This window comes from Schistocerca cancellata, chromosome 9 (assembly GCF_023864275.1).
Source record: "Schistocerca cancellata isolate TAMUIC-IGC-003103 chromosome 9, iqSchCanc2.1, whole genome shotgun sequence".
NCBI classification, from domain to species: Eukaryota; Metazoa; Arthropoda; class Insecta; order Orthoptera; family Acrididae; genus Schistocerca; species Schistocerca cancellata.
The window spans coordinates 152,964,873-152,986,516 of NC_064634.1; the positions used below are offsets into that span (position 1 = coordinate 152,964,873).

At 39.1% G+C, this 21,644-nt stretch overlaps 1 protein-coding gene across 1 annotated transcript in view; it reads right to left on the bottom strand.

Annotated features, from left to right (window-relative positions):
* LOC126101251 (solute carrier family 35 member G1) overlaps positions 1-21,644 on the bottom strand; it is a gene marked incomplete at its 5' end in the record, with an annotated part of 94,412 nt that overhangs the window by 10,829 nt on the left and 61,939 nt on the right. Inside the window, one exon of the mRNA XM_049911939.1 lies at positions 13,521-13,697. Coding sequence (XP_049767896.1) covers positions 13,521-13,697 — 177 coding nt within the window. The remainder of the gene's footprint in view (positions 1-13,520; positions 13,698-21,644) is intronic.

Consider the following 21,644-nt stretch of genomic DNA (forward strand, 5'->3'; position numbering starts at 1 on the left):
TTTCAAATAAGCAATTGAAATTTATGATAATTTAATCAACAGGGACATGGACTTCTAACTAAGCAAGGCATCAGGGCTAATAACTAAGCAGAATATGGTCAGAAAGCAACTGAGACCCCCTGCTCCCACCACTGTGCACAGCATGGGGCCGGTGAAGCCAGACCTTGGGACTGGCAGGCATAAATACCACCAGCAAGTAGAAGACTCATCATCTCCTCAGCACCACCTGATGATGGCAGAATGGTTATTCATCAAAATATCGTTGGCCTTCAATGACTGGATATGGCAGTACAATCAAGAATGTTGGAAGCCTATTGAAACATATTTCTTAATAATGGTTTACAGAATTTAAATTATCAGGACACATTCCCAATCTTTTGCAAACAGATTTACATAATTACTTTCTGGAACTGTTGATACTGAGCGACATATTTCAAACAGGTAGTAACTAGCTTCAAATGCCAGTTAGCTTCATGTAGCAGAAGTTTCAGTGCATGATTTCTATGGAGGACAGCTCTTATGGATCTCCTAAAAGACTCAGCTTGTTCAGCCAACGGGTGTCCTACAAATCTCCACATGATTTTCACATTTCACTACCGTACTCACAATGAAAGGGAATCATCTGAGTGACTGAACCTTCACTATTGAATCCTTGTCTCTGTAGATGTTTAGATCTTTATTATGCTTTGATGCATCATTAAGCAACATTCAATATTAGTATTTTGATAGTGTTGAAGATAGTTGTTTTGTTTTTAGGGATCCATACCTCATCTACATCTACATCTACATCCATACTCCGCAAGCCACCTGACGGTGTGTGGCGGAGGGTACCTTCAGTACCTCTATCGGTTCTCCCTTCTATTCCAGTCTCGTATTGTTCGTGGAAAGAAGGATTGTCGGTATGCCTCTGTGTGGGCTCTAATCTCTCTGATTTTATCCTCATGGTCTCTTCGTGAGAAATACGTAGGAGAGAGCAATATACTGTTTGACTCTTCGGTGAAGGTATGTTCTCGAAACTTTGACAAAAGCCCGTACCGAGCTACTGAGCGTCTCTCCTGCAGAGTCTTCCACTGGAGTTTATCTATCATCTCCGTAACGCTTTCGCGATTACTAAATGATCCTGTAACGAAGCGCGCTGCTCTCCGTTGGATCTTCTCTATGTCTTGTATCAACCCTATCTGGTACGGATCCCACACTGCTGAGCAGTATTCAAGCAGTGGGCGAACAAGCGTACTGTAACCTACTTCCTTTGTTTTTGGATTGCATTTCCTTAGGATTCTTCCAATGAATCTCAGTCTGGAATCTGCTTTACCGACAATCAACATTATATGATCATTCCATTTTAAATCACTCCTAATGCGTACTCCCAGATAATTTATGGTATTAACTGCTTCCAGTTGCTGACCTGCTATTTTGTAGCTAAATGATAAAGGATCTGTCTTTCTGTGTATTCGCAGCACATTACACTTGTCTACATTGAGATTCAGTTGCCATTCCCTGCACCATGCGTCAATTCGCTGCAGATCCTCCTGCATTTCAGTACAATTTTCCATTGTTACAACCTCTCGATACACCACAGCATCATCTGCAAAAAGCCTCAGTGAACTTCCGATGTCATCCACCAGGTCATTTATGTATATTGTGAATAGCAACGGTCCTATGACAGTCCCCTGCGGCACACCTGAAATTACTCTTACTTCGGAAGACTTCTCTCCATTGAGAATAACATGCTGCGTCCTGTTATCTAGGAACTCCTCAATCCAATCACACAATTGGTCTGATAGTCCATATGCTCTTACTTTGTTCAATAAACGACTGGGGGGAACTGTATCGAACGCCTTGCGGAAGTCAAGAAACACGGCATCTACCTGTGAACCCGTGTCTATGGCCCTCTGAGTCTCGTGGACGAATAGCGCGAGCTGGGTTTCACATGACCGTCTTTTTCGAAACCCATGCTGATTCTTACAGAGTAGATTTCTAGTCTCCAGAAAAGTCATTATACTCGAACAAAATACGTGTTCCAAAATTCTACAACTGATCGACGTTAGAGATATAGGTCTATAGTTCTGCACATCTGTTCGACGTCCCTTCTTGAAAACGGGGATGACCTGTGCCCTTTTCCAATCCCTTGGAACGCTACGCTCTTCTAGAGACCTACGGTACACCGCTGCAAGAAGGGGGGCAAGTTCCTTCGCGTACTCTGTGTAAAATTGAACTGGTATCCCATCAGGTCCAGAGGCCTTTCCTCTTTTAAGCGATTTTAATTGTTTCTCTATCCCTCTGTCGTCTATTTCGATATCTACCATTTTGTCATCTGTGCGACAATCTAGAGAAGGAACTACAGTGCAATCTTCCTCTGTGAAACAACTTTGGAAAAAGACATTTAGTATTTCGCCCTTTAGTCTGTCATCCTCTGTTTCAGTACCATTTTGGTCACAGAGTGTCTGGACATTTTGTTTTGATCCACCTACCGCTTTGACATAAGACCAAAATTTCTTAGGATTTTCTGCCAAGTCAGTACATAGAACTTTACTTTCGAATTCATTGAACGCCTCTCGCATAGCTCTCTTCACACTACATTTTGCTTCGCGTAATTTTTGTTTGTCTGCAAGGCTTTGGCTATGTTTATGTTTGCTGTGAAGTTCCCTTTGCTTCCGCAGCAGTTTTCTAACTCGGTTGTTGAACCACGGTGGCTCTTTTCCATCTCTTACGATCTTGCTTGGCACATACTCATCTAACGCATATTGTACGATGGTTTTGAACTTTGTCCACTGATCCTCAACACTATCAGTACTTGAGACAAAACTTTTGTGTTGAGCCAACAGGTACCTCAATTGGCAAAAGCATAAGTCTTATAGGAACACATTGCCTTCCACCTGTCTGTCTGTCCGATTGTTAAAAATCCTTTTTCTCAGGAGTGGGTAGGCATAACAAGTTGGAATTTATGTCACATACTACAGTCAAAGATCTCATGGTAGTTTAATAAATGTAAGCTTCTAAGTTACTGCATTATGTTGCATATTTTAATACTTGCAAACTCATTCATCAAAATGTGTAGGCTACTTCCCACTGACCTAGAATCATGAAATTTGGCAAGAAGCCAGGTTTCACAGTACAAGTAAAGGGAGAAAAATCTGTTATTACATCATATAAAAAATCTCTTTTTAACATTAGAACTTATACTCCAGTCTAAACCCATCAACAGCATAATCAAAAAATATTACTGCAGGAAACACAAAATCTAAGTTGTAGTCATGTTTCAGTAAGTAAATAAAAATGTTTTATTAAATCGCCTTTCTCTCTATATATAAACTGAAGCCCTTGGTCACTTCTTTTTGTATGTCCATGCTAGTCCCAGGAACTTCTATAAATATTTTGACAATGACTTTGAATTCTCAGGACCAATATCCTGCCAGTATTTATAATGCTAATGGGCAAAAAACTTTGAGATTCTTGATTCCTGGTATGGATGAACTACCTATATACACAATTAAGTTTTTATGGAACCTTCCCTCAGTGTGTGAGCCCCACTTGCACTTGTCCATTATTTTTTTTGTGGCATTGTCAGTTCTATAACTGCAGGAAAGGCTTGCTAAGTCTTAAATGACTCTCTAGAGTGCACTAAAATATGGTAACATAAGTGGCACTACCTAGCAAAGGTTTCACAAATGATTAAAGGGAATAAGTGCATGAGATATGTTCTGCAAATCTGAAAACAGCATAACATAAATTCAATGTGCAATTTACTATGCAAAAAATTAGAACATGAGCTTAGGGTGAAAGTGAAGAAACTGGGTATGTCCAGAACCAATCTAAACATCAATCAGGAACAAAAACAGTGAAAATCCAGGGATGAGTAAATACAAAATTTCAACAGAGCAATGTACCTGCATGGTAACCCATTTACCCATTGACATCATATTTCTTAAAACTTCAGCACAACAAACCATACAAAAAATGACATTTTGAAATATGCAACTATAAATACAAAAAATAACAACATGGCATGTAAGCCTCACAAACACTTAAATCAACATGAGGCCCCCTTCATCCTGTGTAGCTGTTATTTCTTCCCCTTTGTCATCATCTTTAGTCCATAGTTCTTCATAGTGTTTAATCCAAGTCCCTTTTTCTGTGATATTTATTCTTGCAGCACCTTTTTCTTGATTGTCAATTATTTAAGTGAGTTTAATGGCCACTTCCTGTCAAACATGTATATAATTTTCTATACTGGATATAAATTTTTCCAAAGATCCTTGATGAGCATTCTTTTCTTCTGTTTTTGCCACTGTGCGCTTCATATACAGGGTGGTCCATTGATAGTGACCGGGCCAAATATCTCACGAAATAAGCATCAAATGAAAAAAACTACAAAGAACAAAACTCATCTAGGTTGAAGGGGGAAACCAGATGGCCCTATGGTTGGCCTGCTAGATGGCACTGCCATAGGCCAAGCGGATATCAACTGCGTTTTTTTTTTTTTAAACAGGAACCCCGATTTTTATTACATATTCTTGTAGTATGTAAAGAAATATGGATGTTCTAGTTGGACCATTTTTTTCGCTTTGTGATAGATGGCACTGTAATAGTCACAAATGTATAAGTACGTGGTATCACATAACATTCCGCCAGTGTGGACGATATTTGCTTCGTGATACATTACCCGTGTTAAAATGGACCATTTACCAAATGCAGAAAAGGTCGATATTCTGTTGATGTATGGCTATTGTGATCAAAATGCCCAATGGGCATGTGCTATGTATGCTGCTCGGTATCCTGGACGAGATCATCCAAGTGTCCAGACCATTTGTGGGATACTTACATTACTTAAGGAAACAGGAAGTGTTCAGCCACATGTGAAATGTCAACCACGACGTGCAACAAATGATGACGCCCAGGTATGTGATTTAGCTGCTGTAGTGGCTAATCCACACATCAATAGCAGACAAACTGTGTGAGAATCGGGAATCTCAAACACGTTGGTGTTGAGAATGCTACATCAACATCAATTGCATCCGTACCATATTTCTATGCACCAGGAATTGCATGGCGATGACTCTGAACGTCATGTACAGTTCTGCCACTGGGCACAAGAGAAATTACGGGATGATGTCATATTTTTTGCACACATTCTATTTAGCAATGAAGCATCATTCACCAGCAGCAGTAACGTAAACCGGCATAATATGCGCTATTGGGCAACAGAAAATCCACGATGGCTGTGACAAGTAGAACATCAGCGACCTTGGTGGGCTAATGTATGGTGTGGCATTATGGAAGGAAGGATAAATGGCCCCCATTTTATCAATGGCAATGTAAATGGTGCAATGTATGCTGATTTCCTGTGTAATGTTCTACCGATGTTACTACAAGATGTTTCACTGCATGACAGAATGGCGATGTACTTCCAACATGATGGATGTCTGGCACATAGCTCGTGCGTGGTTGAAGCGGTATTGAATAGCATATTTCATGACAAGTGGATTGCCCTGACGTCCCCGGATTTCGAGAGGAATGTCATTACACGTATTGCCAAATGCACTGATGTTGACGGACATCATTTTGAGCATTTACTGCATTAATGTGGTATTTACATGTAATCACGCTGTAACAGCATCGGTTCTCAGAAATGATAAGTTCACAGAGGTACATGTATCACATTGGAACAACCAAAATAAAATGTTCAAACGTACCTTCATTCTGTATTTTAATTTAAAAAACCTACCTGTTACCAACTGTTTGTCTAAAATTGTGAGCCATATGTTTGTGACTACAACAGCGCCATCTATCACAAAGCAAAAAAAGTGGTCCAACTAAAACATTCATATTTCTTTACGTATTACACAAATATGTAATAAAAAATGGGGGTTCCTCTTTAAAAAAATGCAGTTGATATCTGTTTTACCTATGGCAGCACCATCTAGCGGGCCAACCATAGCGCCATCTGCTTTCCCACTTCAAGCTATACAAGTTTCGTTCCTTAAAAAAGTGGTCCAACTAAAACATTCATATATTTCATTTGACGCATATTTCGTGAGATATTTGGCCCGGTCACGATCAATGGACCACCCTGTATGTAAAAACAGCAGCAATAATTCCTCTGCCCCTCCCCCTCCCCCCTATACCCCCTCCCCCTATGCCCCCCCCCCCCAGTTACTATCCAACCAAATAGAAATAATAGGACCAGTACAACATGAAACACAAATACGTTGTCAAAAACTGTCTTCAGTACTGCTCAGAGTAGTGCATATGATAATTTCATGTTCTTAATATGCAAACATTCCCTGTTGTCTGAAATAGTATTATGCTTATTGAAGACATCTCATTAAGTCATATTACATTCTTCAGAAAGAGCAACAACTCAGGCTTTACCAACATCTGTTTCATGTGTTTTGTGGAAACATATTGCTCTAAATATTCCCAAGTCTTCTGCTACCTGCACGATGATACTCCACATATATTTTTATTAATTGTTCAACCATTATTTGTAGCTACTCTCTTGGTTGATCAGTGACCCTACCTCATCAGGTGTGATACCCAAACATTAAGTCTCTTAGAACAAAATTATCAAAATATAAGTCTTCATCGGTGCCATATCTACTAACAAAGTGAGAAAAGAAGATGTAAGCAATCAAAAGGAGAACTAAAGTATTGTTAGCCGGTGAATAAGACAGCCAACCAGTTGCAATAACTCTACATCTACATCTACATTTATACTCCGCAAGCCACCCAACGGTGTGTGGCGGAAGGCACTTTACGTGCCACTGTCATTACCTCCCTTTCCTGTTCCAGTCGCGTATGCTTCGCGGAAAGAACGACTGTCTGAAAGCCTCCGTGCGCGCTCTAATCTCTCTAATTTTACATTCGTGATCTCCTCGGGAGGTATAAGTAGGGGGAAGCAATATATTCAATACCTCATCCAGAAACGCACCCTCTCGAAACCTGGCGAGCAAGCTACACCGCGATGCAGAGCGCCTCTCTTGCAGAGTCTGCCACTTGAGTTTGTTAAACATCTCCGTAACGCTATCACGGTTACCAAATAACCCTGTGACGAAATGCGCTGCTCTTCTTTGGATCTTCTCTATCTCCTCTGTCAACCCGACCTGGTACGGATCCCACACTGATGAGCAATACTCAAGTATAGGTCGAACGAGTGTTTTGTAAGCCACCTCCTTTGTTGATGGACTACATTTTCTAAGGACTCTCCCAATGAATCTCAACCTGGTACCCGCCTTACCAACAATTAATTTTATATGATCATTCCACTTCAAATCATTCCGCACGCATACTCCCAGATATTTTACAGAAGTAAATGCTACCAGTGTTTGTTCCGCTATCATATAATCATACAATAAAGGATCCTTCTTTCTATGTATTCGCAATACATTACATTTGTCTATGTTGAGGGTCAGTTGCCACTCCCTGCACCAAGTGCCTATCCGCTGCAGATCTTCCTGCATTTCGCTACAATTTTCTAATGCTGCAACTTCTCTGTATACTACAGCATCATCCGCGAAGAGCCGCATGATGGTCTTCAGTTAATCTTAACCATGGTTTCAACAGATTTAAACCCATATTCTTCAGAAGGGCAAGAAACACATTTCACATTAGCAAATAGTCAGTTAGTTACATGAGATGTGTAGGAAATGATCTGTACACCCATCTGTAAAAGTTAAGGCCCCTAAAATCAAGGTCTTGTCACATCAGTAAAATCAATCACACAAAATGCCAGAGCATGTTAAGTTCTAAGACCATGTAGCTCTTAACATGGTCTGGCATTTTATGTGACTGATTTTACTGATGTGGCAAGCCTTTGATTTTAGGGGCCTTAGTTTTTACAAATGGATGTACACATCATTGCTGACACATTTCATGTGGAGATAGATCACTTTACTAACTGACTATTTGCTAATGTGAAATTTACTTCTTGTCCTTCTGAAGAATATGGGTTTAAATCTGTTGAAACCACGGTTAAGGTTAACTTAAAACCACCATTTATTGCAACTGGTTGGCTGTCCTATTCGCCTGCTATTCTGCAGCTGAGTATTCCTCTAATGAGAAGCAAACTTGAGTTTTAAATAGGTTAACATGAAACACGTCTTTAAGAAAGTTTAGTTTTAAATCTCTAAAAGATTACATTTTATAGATGGTTTAATTAAGTCTCATAAATTCTCAAAAGTGTACAAAAGTGTAGCAAACACTTGTCAACATATTGCCACACAGACCCAGGAGGAGCTGTTTGAAGCAAATGAATGCACAGTTGTTCTGTAAGGATGGGAGCCACAGTCCTTGAAGTGATCAACTCCAACTGCAGGAAGAAAGTTTGTGAGAGAAAGTAATGGCTGTAGCAGGCTGGAAACATTCAGACCAAATAAGAAATAATGAACTATAGCTCTCTTCAGTGAATGAAACAACTGAAAAGCACACACAAGAATGATAAGAGTAATACCCTACGAATAAATGATGTTGCCTCCATAAGATACCACATACTGATTAAGAAGCAAAATAATTTTGTGAAGATCAAGGAATAAGCAAGGTATCACATGACAAACAAAGCAGATAGCTCCTATTAAATTATAATGGCACCCTGGTTAATGAAGTGTTCCTCACCTTCTAGAAGGTATTCAGTACAGTTCTGTATTGTCACTTAGTATACAAAACATGAGATTATTGGAAGTTGAACTAGTTTCCTGAGTGGATGCAAGAATGTCTAACATGTAGAATTAAATCCATTGTTTTTAACAGAACAACATTGTCAGATGTGAAAGAAATGATATTGAGCAAGCAGTGAAGAAAATAAAAGAAAAATTTGGAGTAAGAATTAAAATCCATGGAGAAGAAATAAAACTTTGAGGTTTGCCAACAACATTGTAATTCTGTCACAGATAATCAAGGACCTGGAAGAGCAATTGAACATAATGGACAGTGTCCTGAAAGGACGATATAAGATGGACATCAACAAAAGCAATGGAATGTAGTTAAATTAAATCAGGTGATGCTGAGGGAATTAGATTAGGAAATAACACACTTAAAGTAGTACATGAGTTTTTCTATCTGGGAAGCAAAATAAGTGATGATGGTCAAAGTAGAGAAGATATAAAATGGAGACTGGCTATACAAAGGAAGTGTTTCTGAAGAAGAGAAATTTGTTAACATCTAGTATAGATTTAAATGTCAGGAAGTCCTTTCTGAAAGTATTTGTATGGAGCGTAGCTATGTATGGAAGTGAAACATGGACAAAAAATAGTTTAGACAAAAAGGGAATAGAAGCTTTCAAAATGTTGAGCTAGAGAAGAATTCTGAAGATTAGGTGGGTAGACCATGTAACTAACAATGAGGTACTGAACAGAATTGGGGAGTAGAAGAATTTGTTGCACAACTTGACTAGAAGGAGGACACATTTGGTAGGACTTGTTCTGAGGCATCGAGGAATCCAATTTAGTACTGGAGTGAAGTGTGGAGGGTAAAAATCATAGAGGGAGACCAAGAGATTAATACACTAAGCAGATTCAGAAGGATGTAGGTTGCAGTAGTTACTCAGGGATGAAGATGCTTGCAAAGGATAGAGTAGCATGGAGAGCTGCATCATGAAGACCACAACAACAATGTGAAAGTAACTTCAAGAGCACACAAAAAGAGTTATGGGGCCATTAATGTTAAAGACATGCATAATTTATCTGTTGGATAACATAACAGCTCTGTGGGTGGACAGTGTTGTTGCATACAGAAAACAGTAGCAAAATCCAGGAAAACCTGCAAAGGGTCAACACATGGAGCAGAGTTTGAGTTGACTCGCGTTACGAGTAAAAGTAATGTATTTCTCATGCATATATGGAAAAATCTGTTAATGCACCAGACAGTAACTACCATAAAACATTTGACAGTAACCAAAAAAGTTTGACATTAACCATCTGGTGAGACATAAGGTGCAGTTCAGTTGAAGAAACGTAGGTCAATGTAGCTCATTCTCAAAACAAATGTCTCACAAAACACCTGTTCAACTGATTCTCAGGTATTGTTTATGAATTTGGGACACTTACTATGTAGGATTAACAGAGAAGATTCAAAGAATTACAGCACATTTTGACATGGGTTTGTTTAGCAAAGAGATCAAGAAGGAACTGACAAATTGCCTGTTGGCTTCTGTCTCTGGTTCTTCAACTGATATTCGCTTGATGATTTTTCTGACATTTCACCAGCATGAGCATGTGGCACTGTCAAAGCTTCACACTCCATTGCTGGTGGCAGACTGAAGTTTACCTCGTGGCCACAGATTATATGCACCTGGCGCACCAATGTCTGAAGGCATTTCTGTGGACATTACCACTGTGGTTCTTCCATTGCTCCCCGCAATGGTGATTTGGAGCAGCACAGGAATCCAAGATCTGTTTACCTTGAGACTTTCCTCTTTCTTCCTGAAGCTATTTTCACATTTGTGGATTTCTATAGCGTTTCTGAACAAGCAAGTGTGACAGCTCTTCTCTACAGCAAGATTTTCCATGTCAGCAAATTTTATTATGTGGTCAATCTCAGATGTGCACGCTCCACCAAGGCAGATTTCTCCACTTGTCCCAACCTGCAATTCCACTTATGTTTGGTGATCCTGGTGTTGACTGATGGTCCAGTCATTCCAACATAAACTTTTCCACATGTACATGGTGTACAGGATATTTCCGACATTTCAAGTGGGTTCCTTTTCACCTTTGCCGATCTGAGATGTTCTTTGATAATCTTTGTTGGTTTATAAATAGTCTTTACACTCTGTCTGCACAATATACATCCAATTCTGTCTGTCACTCTGGGAACATATGGCAGAAAGGCCACACCCGACAATGCTTGATTCTGTGACACTTCTTATGTAACTGGTGGTTTACCCATTGCTTCTCACAATGCTTTCTAGGTGTTGCATCCCATGTCCGGGGTGCTGCAGTTCACATATTTGTCTTGCATCCATTACACGTGTATTTATTATGCCTCTTTTCTGGTTCAGGTGGTGATTTGACTGTTTCTGTAGGTATTGGATGGTGTGTTTTGGTTTGCGATACATGCTGTGTCTCAGGAATTTACCATCCCTCATAACTAGCACATCAATCTAGAGTAACTGTCGGTACTTTTCTATCTCTATGGTAAATTTTATGTTGTCATGGAGTTTGCTGAGGTGTCCTAGGGGATCACCAGGCTGTTTCTCACCATGGCTCCACACAAAAAAGGTATTGTTTGTGTGTCCGTACCACACCTTAAATTTAGAAGATACCAAGTCCAGCACTTATACTTTGAAATGTTTCGTGAAGAAATTGGATACCACTGGACCAAGTAGATTATCTGTGGTGATGCATTACAGAAGTTGCCATTCCACATGAAATGCCTCATGGTTAGACATGTATGAAGAGCCTGCTGATGTCTTGCAGGAAAATGGAAGTGATATACTCCAGAGAATCACTGAGTGGCACTTTATTAAACAAAGAAAGAACATTAAAGCTCACCAGGCTGTCATTTGGTTCAAGTTTTAGTTTTCTCAACTTCTCAATAGAATGTCCCAAGTCCTTTATGTATGTGTTGGTCTTTCCCATGTGCAGCTGATGCAAAGAGGTCAAGTGTTTCACCAGTTTGTACATCAGTGAGCCAGGAGCACTTACAGTCTTAATGGAACATTATCTTTATTGCCTTTTGGTAATTCATACAGCAGAGATGGTAAGGCTTCTGTTTTGCACACAGGTTCCTCTGTATGACCACTGAGAAAGAAGATACTTCGATTAACTGACTGGTACTCCATGTGATCTACTGCATTGGAATGCTTTGCTTCTGGCACTGTCAGAACTAATAGATCCTGGATCTTCCACTAATGATCTTCATTCTACATTACAACATTCACGTTTCCTGTGTCATCAGGCAGTAACTCTTTCTTCAGATTGTGAGCTGGTAGTTTTGCTCGGCACAGTATCCTGGCAGTTTCAGTGCATATTTGCTCACCACTTTCACAAGGAAGGGCCCACATGGCCACTTCAGTATTAGCAGTTATATCTTCCATAGGTATGGTTCTCAAGATGATGATGAAATTCCCTCCTAGACTGTTCCTCTTTGATGAATGGTCATTCATTGAGGTTGACCACTGTGCGTGACACATCACGATTTTAGCTATCAAAATGCTTCCCACCTCTTGCAAACTTTTTCTTCTGTTGTTCAGTGCAGTGGTATGTGATTGCGTTAATGCAGCATAAAGGCTATTTATAAACCAACAAAGAAGATCAAAGAGACCCACTTTCAATGTAAGGAATATTCCACATACCATGTACATGTGTAAAAGTGTATGCTGGAATGACTGGACAATCAATCAACATCAGTATCACTGAACACAAGCAGTATTGCAGGTTGGGACTACTGGAGAAAGCAACCATGGTGTAGCATATGCTGTGTGACTCTGTGATGATGATTATGATGATGATGATGATGATGATGATGCTGATGATGACGATATTTAGTTTGTGGGGCACTCAACTGCGCAGTCATCAGCACCCACACAAAGTCCCATTTTTTAAACAGTCCAATCTAGCCACTGTCATGAATGATGATGATGAAATGGTGAGGACAACACAAACACCCAGTTCTTGGGCAGATAAAATCCCCAACCCAGCCGGGAATCAAACCCAGGACCCTGTGATCCACCAGAGGCAGCAACACTAGCCATTAGACCACGAGCTGCAGATGTGACTCTGTAAGACCAACAACGTTATAAAATTGGCCGACGTGGAAGTTCTTGTTGAAGAGATGAGCTATCACACCACTTGTTTAGCAAATATATATAAATCTGTAAACATGACAATAGCGTCAACTAGAAAGAGAAAAAAGCCTCAAGGTGAATGGATCCTGGATTCCCACACTGCAGTGGAACACTGGTAATGACCACGGAAAAGCCCTCAGATGTTGGCATGCCAGCAAATCTTTGACAATGACCATTTGTTGATGAAATGTCAGGAAAGTCATCAAACAAACATCGATCAAAGAACCCGAGACAGAAGCCAACAGGTAGTTTGTCAATAAGTGGTCGTGAAAGCCTTAAGAATCCAGAAGGAATTGTTAGAAGAGAGAGCAGGCACAGCTCTTGTACAAGGGTATTATGGAGTTATTTGCCCAATGCCTATGCCAGACACTATACAAGAGCATTTGTGCACCACCGAGAGTATCACTGTTAAAACTCGGAGTGTATGCTCCAGGAATAGCTGCTCACTGACTAGTAATCCGCTTGTCTGCAATCAATATGGCCATCCTTCTTTCAGTGTGTAATGTAATATGTACTAATAGTCAGCCCTGTCAAAATATTCTATGTTTTTCCATTTCATTCAGCCTGCTTAAAAATGTTACACAAAAATTTTGAAAATATACTGCATGTCAAACTTCATACAAACAACTTTGTGAGAAGCATTTGTCACTATGCTTTCTTGCTTCCATAAAACTAACTCTGAGTAATATATGCAGCTAATAGTTCTGGAAGATGAAAATGAAATAACTGTAACTGTCTGTACCTGTTTGGCACTTCTTTGAAGAAAAGGAGCTGCCATATGAAAGCAAAAACAATATCTGCTGAGCGAGCAATGGCTACAGGGCCAGCCTGCTCCAGTTGGAGAGACATTGTGAGCAGGATCTGCCCTCCAAAGCTGAGCAGTGCCAGGGCCACAACCAGGAACCTGTCGAAGCCACACCTGTGAAGACAAACATGTGTATAGATTTAGTTCTACAGGCCCCAAACAATGGTGAATATACATAGTTAGAATAAGTGCATTGCATACTGCAAAGTGCACCATAACCAGAACATGTTTCTTTACCCTCTCAAACATCATATACATAAGAAGTACTCTCCTACAGACACAGTAAAGTGGCTTACAAACTATAGATGTCCTTCAAGTTAATGATTTGGAATAGATTATTTTTTTTTAAATATTGTGTTATCTTTGCCTATTTTGATATTACTATACATTTAATCTTCTTTCTAGTCGATTATCCAGTATCCTTCTTATGATCCATGCTAATGGATATAATATTTTATGCTATCAAACAATGGAAAATCCAGGATGGGATGTAACAATACCAGAGAAGGAAAGTTGCTACTCACCATATAACGGAGATGCTGGTCCCGATAGGTACAACAAAAAGATTATGTGCAAGCTGCATTTGTGTGTGTGTGTGTGTGTGTGTGTGTGTGTGTGTGTGTGTGTGTGTGTGTGTGTACAGCTGACAAAGGCCTTAATGGTCAAAAGCTATAATTGCGTGAATTTTTTTGTTGCGCCTATCGCGACTCAGCATCTCCGCTACATGAAGAGCAACAACTTTCCTTCTCAAGTATTGTTATATTTTATGCTATGCATTTTCTGTTTTCTTTCTGGTATTGTATCTACAAGGACAAAAATTCCCATTAAGTGATTATTATTTACAGATATTACAAAAGACATTGCATATGTATGCTCCACAAATAAATTACCACATGCTTACTAAAAGTCAGTTGCATATGACATTTCAGAGATACCTTGGTGGAAGACCTAAAATGGAACTATATACATGAGGAATGATCACAACTCACTGTAATTTATGGCTATGTGAGTGTAAATTTTGTATTGTTGTTAGCTTTAAATATGGACTTTGCACTAAAACTTAGTAATTTTCCATGTACCTTTTCTAACTGCTAGATGCGCTTGGTGAAAACAAATCATCTAGACTAAATCTCAGATGCAAAAAAGGAGGTAAAGATTCTCCTTCAATCTCTTTTTCCCAGAATAGATCCATACATAAAGAATTTTCCAAAATTTGGGAGTCAGCACTCACAATTTGTGATATGTTTATATTTAAAACCCAGGTATAATTACTAGAGTACAATAGAATTTTAGTAAAAAATTATCAGCAGTTCTTTCCACAGAGTTTTTCATACATACTATTGGTTATCAAGGACAAAGGCTTCAGTCAGGCAACTTTTTTATGATCTAAGTACAGTGTTTGATGGTGCTTAAAATATACGGCTCCTAGTCAAAACTTCTATGTTTGTAGAAACAAAAGCCTAAAATTTTAAAATCTTATTTAGAGAACTATAAACAAATTGTCTATGTAGGCACAGAAAGACCTGGCATAGACCAAATCAATGTAGGCATTCAACAGGGATCTGTGTTGGGATTTTCCATTTTCAACAATGATTTATAAAATCTGCCATAACTTATAATGCTGGATGCAGATAAAATACTGTTCTCTGCTGTAATTCTGATCTCTATGGCTGAAAAAGTTTGTTGATAATAAAATTATCCAAGCCTTTTGTTGGTTTAGAGTTAATAGATGCTTTAATGTAAACAAAACTGATGATTTTTGGTTTAAAAAATTAATTTCTTTTTGATGCCCTCAGTTGTGGCAAGTTCTTTGGTGTATATTTAGATGATAAATTGTCATGGGGATAGAATGTAAAATTCATTACTGGTAAGCTGTCTAGTGTAATTTATTGTCAAGTAATCTTATTAACTATGCACCAGAAGTCTGTGTTACAACATGTTACCTTACATTTTATCAGAACATTATGTCATGTGCTATTATCTGATGGGACGAATCTAATTATGTCCATGTTATTTTGTTATTGTAGAGAAGGCCATTACAGTATTACTGGATCTTCCTATACAGTACCCCATAAACTTTTACTTCTTCAACACAAGATCATGCTTGTAATACACTAATATATGTTTATGTGTAACTTGTACAAAGAAGAAGTTTCCAGAAGTACAATGCTGGAAGAAAACACGAATTGTTAAAATACAAAATCGAACAGACATCTTGAAGTTTTTCCAGCAGATACAATATTTTATCATCTTTTGGTTATGAATAAGGAATAGCATTACTTCTTATTTTGATATTTCAGTTGATAATCATACAACCATCTTCAGGGTGAGTAAGTGACAGAATCAAACCCACTTGACACAATATGTTAAGAAACAGCACATGCTACAGGGACAATACTGCCGGCAATGAGAATGTCAGGCAATAGATTAAGCAATATGTCTAAGAACAAAACGTAGCAAAAACTGAGTCAGCTTCTATGGTGTTTATGAATTACATGATTAATTATTATAATGGGTGGCATGCATCTGAATGACGGCTAGCTAAGACTCAGAACAATACATCCTCTGGGAGTGCAAATGTGAAATGAGTGATCTTCATGACATCCATTCTAATAATTCACTACATAATTTGTAAGCACTGCACATTTCTTATCTTGGCACTTGCAATTTTTTATTCTTAGAGGCACAGTTTTATCTATGACTGATCCTCTCATTGTTATCTCTAACATGTGTATACACTCAACAGAAATGGAGTCAAGTTGTTTTAACCCTGTCGCTGACTCACCCTGAAGATGGTTGTATGGGTATCATTCAAAATAAATAAATTAAACATGAAGTACACTGTTATATATCACTAGTCACATATAGCTACTGATAACAGTAACCCTATTGTTTCATTTGATATCAATAACAGTTACAATAAAGACTAACAAAAAATATTTTGCATTTAATGAAAAAAATAACACTATCCTGGGTGGATGGCAGAAAGATGATGGAATACAATATATGACTGCTTAGTTGGCCAACCATTTTTTGACATTAAGGAATTAATTAATTGTAACATACAGTGAGGTAATTTCAGTAGCTAACCCAGTGTTTCAATGTGTATAATAATACACTCATTAACTTTTGTGAGAGATGGCTGGACAGTCGACACCAATAAGAACCTTTATGTCTCGACACTGTGTAACATGGTGTACTTTTTGTATGAATGGCTTTTGGGCTGAAAGCCATATGGCCGAGGTGTACACTTGAACATATCCATATCCTCTACCAAAATAGTCACTGTTGGCCACTATTCACTTCCACCAATGTCCATATAGCTGCTGGAAGCACTGCTGAAACACTTTTCCAGGAATGTTCCATACAATTTCTCTTGTGCAGTCATGACCTCTTCAGCTTAATGAAGTTTACACTCGTGTAGGCATGCTTTCATGCAAGAAAAGAGACAGAAATCACATATGTGAAATCAGATGAGTACACAGGGTGTGGCAAAATAGTGACCTGTTGCATTGCAAGTTCCTCTTTGATGAGGAAAGAGCTACGTGCAGGGGCACTGTCATGATGCAAAAGCCAGTTCTTCCCACACAAAAGGTGAGGAATCTTGTGATGAATTGAATCATATAAACTGCAAAGATCTCCTTGTAGATAGTGATGAATTCCATGTGAACAATTCCAGTTAAATCAAAACACAGTTGCCTTTTAACTTGTCTTGGCATGTTTTTTTCTGCTGTGACAATGCTGGTGTTTTCCTGGTGGCAGATGGTCACTTCAGTTGCAGATCATACAGGAAACACCATGGTTCATCTGCAATTACTATCCGGTTGTGAAATATCACATCATCATCAGTACTGCCTAACAGGTCCCCACAAATTGTCATGTGATTATCACACTGGTCTTGTGTGTGGATGAGTGGCATGCTGTGCTGGGTAACAGATGACATGTTCAGGTTATCAGTCAGAACTTTGTAGCACATAAATGGTTGGTTCCTGCTGCTGCTGCTGCTGCTGCTGCAAGCTCATCTACCATTTGGGAGCTGCTTAAGTGCAACAATATTGCAACTTCTTCACTCTTCCACTCAGTTAAAACCATTTTTGGCTGACCAGTATTCACATCATCCTCCAAACTGTCTCTCCCTTGTCAAAAATGGTGGTGCCATCTACACAAAACACTACAATTCAATGCAGCAACACCACAAATTTACTTCGTCATTTGAAATCTGAAATGTTTTGGTAATAGTTTTGTCTAATTTCTGGCAGAATTTGATGATGGCCTATTGTTCCAACTGCATTACACTCAAGCTCCAATGCACACAGTGAAATCACCATCACAACAATAACAACAACTATAATTGTGCTTACAGTCAGTACCATTAACTGTCTCTAGCTGGGATGAGAGACTAAGGGAAAATTACCATAGCACAGTGCCATCTGTGCACTCTAGTGCACCACACCACCACTGAGTGCCCAGTTTGAGAACTTTGACATTGTCCATTGCTGCAATGATCTAATGAAAATATTACAATAATAACAATAATAATAATAATACTTAAAAATTTACAGTAACTATACATAAACTGATGTCTTTCTTTCAAGCCATTTGCTCACAAATATTATGATGTAATGCACTTGTGTTTTCATACATTTAAGTGCATCTAATGACCATAAGCATTCAACTTCAACACAAAAAGAATAGTGTGGTGTGCATACTGCAAGACCTTCAGTACACACACCATCAGATTATTTGACTTGTCGCTCTAGCGAAGTAGGCGAGTGTCAGCAATATGTCTCGTGGTCTTATCGTGGCATGTTTATCTTCTGCCGTTAGGTCAGACGATAGAAATGCCATGTTGTGCTTAGCGCATGTTGTGCTTAGTAGGGCGCGCTCTAGTGGGAAAGTTGTGTACGTGCTGACTACGCGGAACTATGTACACAACAAAAAGAAAAAAAGAACTATTCACATTACTAAGAAACTGATTGTCATGGTATATAACTGCATAAACATATTTGGAAACAAGACAATTTGCTTATGCTATTGCAAGTGTAATCAAAAGAAAATGTTTGTCATGATATATAACTGCATAAACATCTTCGGAAATGAGGCAATTTGCTTATGCTCTAACAAGTGTAATCGAAACATATCCATCTGGTTCCAGTAAATGGGCAGTTTGCTACAGACACAATTTTCCACAATCTTGGATGGCAAAAAGACAGAGTTCCTGTTTAGCTTCACAGACAATGACATACAGAAATGGTTTGAACAGTGGAAGGAACAAATGCAGATGCGCAGGTAGAAAGCACCATGGTAATACACTGTGTCAGTATAAGAAATGATGGTGCAAGATGACATCATTGAACCTTCCGAGAACCTTTCGTCCTCTCTTGTGATCCTTAAGAAGAAGGATGGCAGACGGTGTTTTTGTGTTGATTACTGACAGCTGAACAAAATTTTAAAAATTATGAAAAAAGATTTTCTATCCATTGTTGCAAGCTGATGACGCTGTTGGCTACTACTTGAAAGTACCAAAGTATTTCTCAAGTATGGACATGTACGCAGGTTACTGGCAAATCAAATTTGACAAGTGTGACTCCAAATAAATAAATATACAATGTGGACTATGTAATGCTCCAATCACCTTGGAGCATTTGATGGACACCTTGCAAAGACCATGTGTCTTTGTTATCTTGATGACATTGTCATTATTCTGAAGAAGATATTTGAAAAACTTCTAAGCCACATGAAAACTGTTCTGAAGTATGTTCAGGCTGCAGACCTCCACCTAAATCCAAAAAAGTGGTTATTTGCCACACAAGAAGCAAAAGTCTTGGGGCACCTAATGAATGATGATTGAGTCTGTCCCCAGAGAAAAAAGGAGCAGTCACAGATTTTCCAGTTCCTTCACACTTTCATGATGTGAGAATTTTCTCAAAATGTGCTCATACTACTAGTGGTTCATAAGGACTTCTGTACCAAGGCACATCCCTTGCAATAACTGCCACAAGGAAACAACTATTAAAATTACATGCCTAATTTTCCTGGAATGAGGTGCAGTAAAGATCTTTTCTTCGTCTTAAATAGTTGCTAACATCATCTTCAATCCTATCACTTTATAATGAGAACATTGAGATAGAACTTCTCACCAACACTAGCAGATATGATATAGGTGCAGTTCAACTGCACATTCAGGAAAATACTGAAAAAATTATAGCTTATGTTTACGAAGTACTCTCCAACCAAGAAAGAGTGTCTTGCAGTAGTATGGGACATTTTCAGGTTCCAGCCAGATTTATTTGGCAAACCATTCACTATTGTACACCCCACTATTTTCTATGCTTGATGACTAACCTGAAGGACCAAGTTAACTGGCAACGTGTGTGTGTGTGTGTGAGGAGGGGGGGGGGGGGGGGGTAGAGGCTTCATAGTGAGCTTGAACACATGGATGCTGACTGCCTTTCAAGAAATTCTTTGGTGGAACACAGCAGTGTAGATGAAAACTCACTCATCAATGCATTTAATGACATTGCTACTGAACAGAGGGAAGGTCCAGCACTGCTGAAAATCATACAACCTTGAAGGAGGAGCAACTTACATATGCAGAATTTCAATTAATAAACAGAACATTGTATACAAATATCTACAATCCAATGTGGCAGAAATGTTGCTCATCATCACTTCTCACCAATACCTGAAGTATTTCCAAGAAGCTGCACAATCTGATCACTCAGAATTCATGAAGACACTAGACAAAATCAGACACAGGTATCACTGGCCAAGTCTCTACTGCTCCGTTCGACACTATGTTGACAGTGACAGAATCACTTGCCACAAATTATCTCTGGAGTGGATGGTGTCAATTCCACCAGCAACAGAACGTTTCCACATAACTTGGATCGACTTCTTTGGAAGGTTTCCAAAGTCAACAAATGGCAAATCAATGGTTAAATGATCTGCATTGACTACCTCATCTGCAATACTAACACTAAAGCTGTGACAACTGCCAGAACTCCAGAAATTGCGAAGTTCCTTGTAAAAGACAAAATTTTGAAGAATGGAGCACCCTGAGTGATGATCTCCGATCATGGAAAAGTTTTGCAGTCAGAGGGAATTTCATGTTCTATCACCCACAGGATGACAACTGCTTACCACTCACAAATGAACTGCCCCACAGAATGCTTTAATAAGACATGGGCAGATATGCTCTCAATATATGTTTATACTAAACAAAGAGATCGGGATACAATATTGCTCATCATTATGTTCACATCCATCACAGCAAAGCAAGACACTACAAGCTTCACACTGTTCTTTCTGCTTTACAGCCACAAGGCTGAAACGACAATGAATACACTGTTCACATTCCTACCAGATGGTACTCAGGATGACGACATGAAACACCTCATCACCAGGACTGAAGAGGCATGGCAGCTGGCTCACATATAGACCCTGGACATTCAGTAACTTATCCCCATCCACCCTCAGTTGCCCTTTCTCACTCACTCATTCAGTCCAACCCATTGTCATTATCTCTTTGTGTCTCTCTGTCATTGTCTCCCACATTACCGCTGCAGTCCCCTTCATTCTGTTCTACTACTACAGTTTCCTCTCATTGTCACTTTCTCCCCCTTGCTCTATCTCTCTTACTGCTAATACCTCATTCCTTCCTTCCAACTGTTGTTGTCTCTTTTCACTGTCACTGTCTCTCTCTTCCTCATTGTCAATGACATATACTGTCTCTCATTATCACTGGCACTCACTCACTCCCACTTTCTCTTTTTCTTTATTCCTTCCCATGTCCCCTGGCGCTGTCTCCTTCACTCCTTTCGTATCCCTGTTCTGTCACCTTCAACTATGTTCCACTGCCACTGTTTCCCTCTCTTTCTCTCACACTGCCATTGTCTCCTTTGCCCTTCTATAACACAGATACTACCTACTATCTTCCAGTATTTATAACTTTTCTGCCTCTTTGCCACTGCCACTGTTTTCTCTTTCAGCACAAACAAGCATGAAATTGAGTGTCAAAATTTTTGGGAAAATGTTTAACAGAGCTGAGGAAGGTCGAAT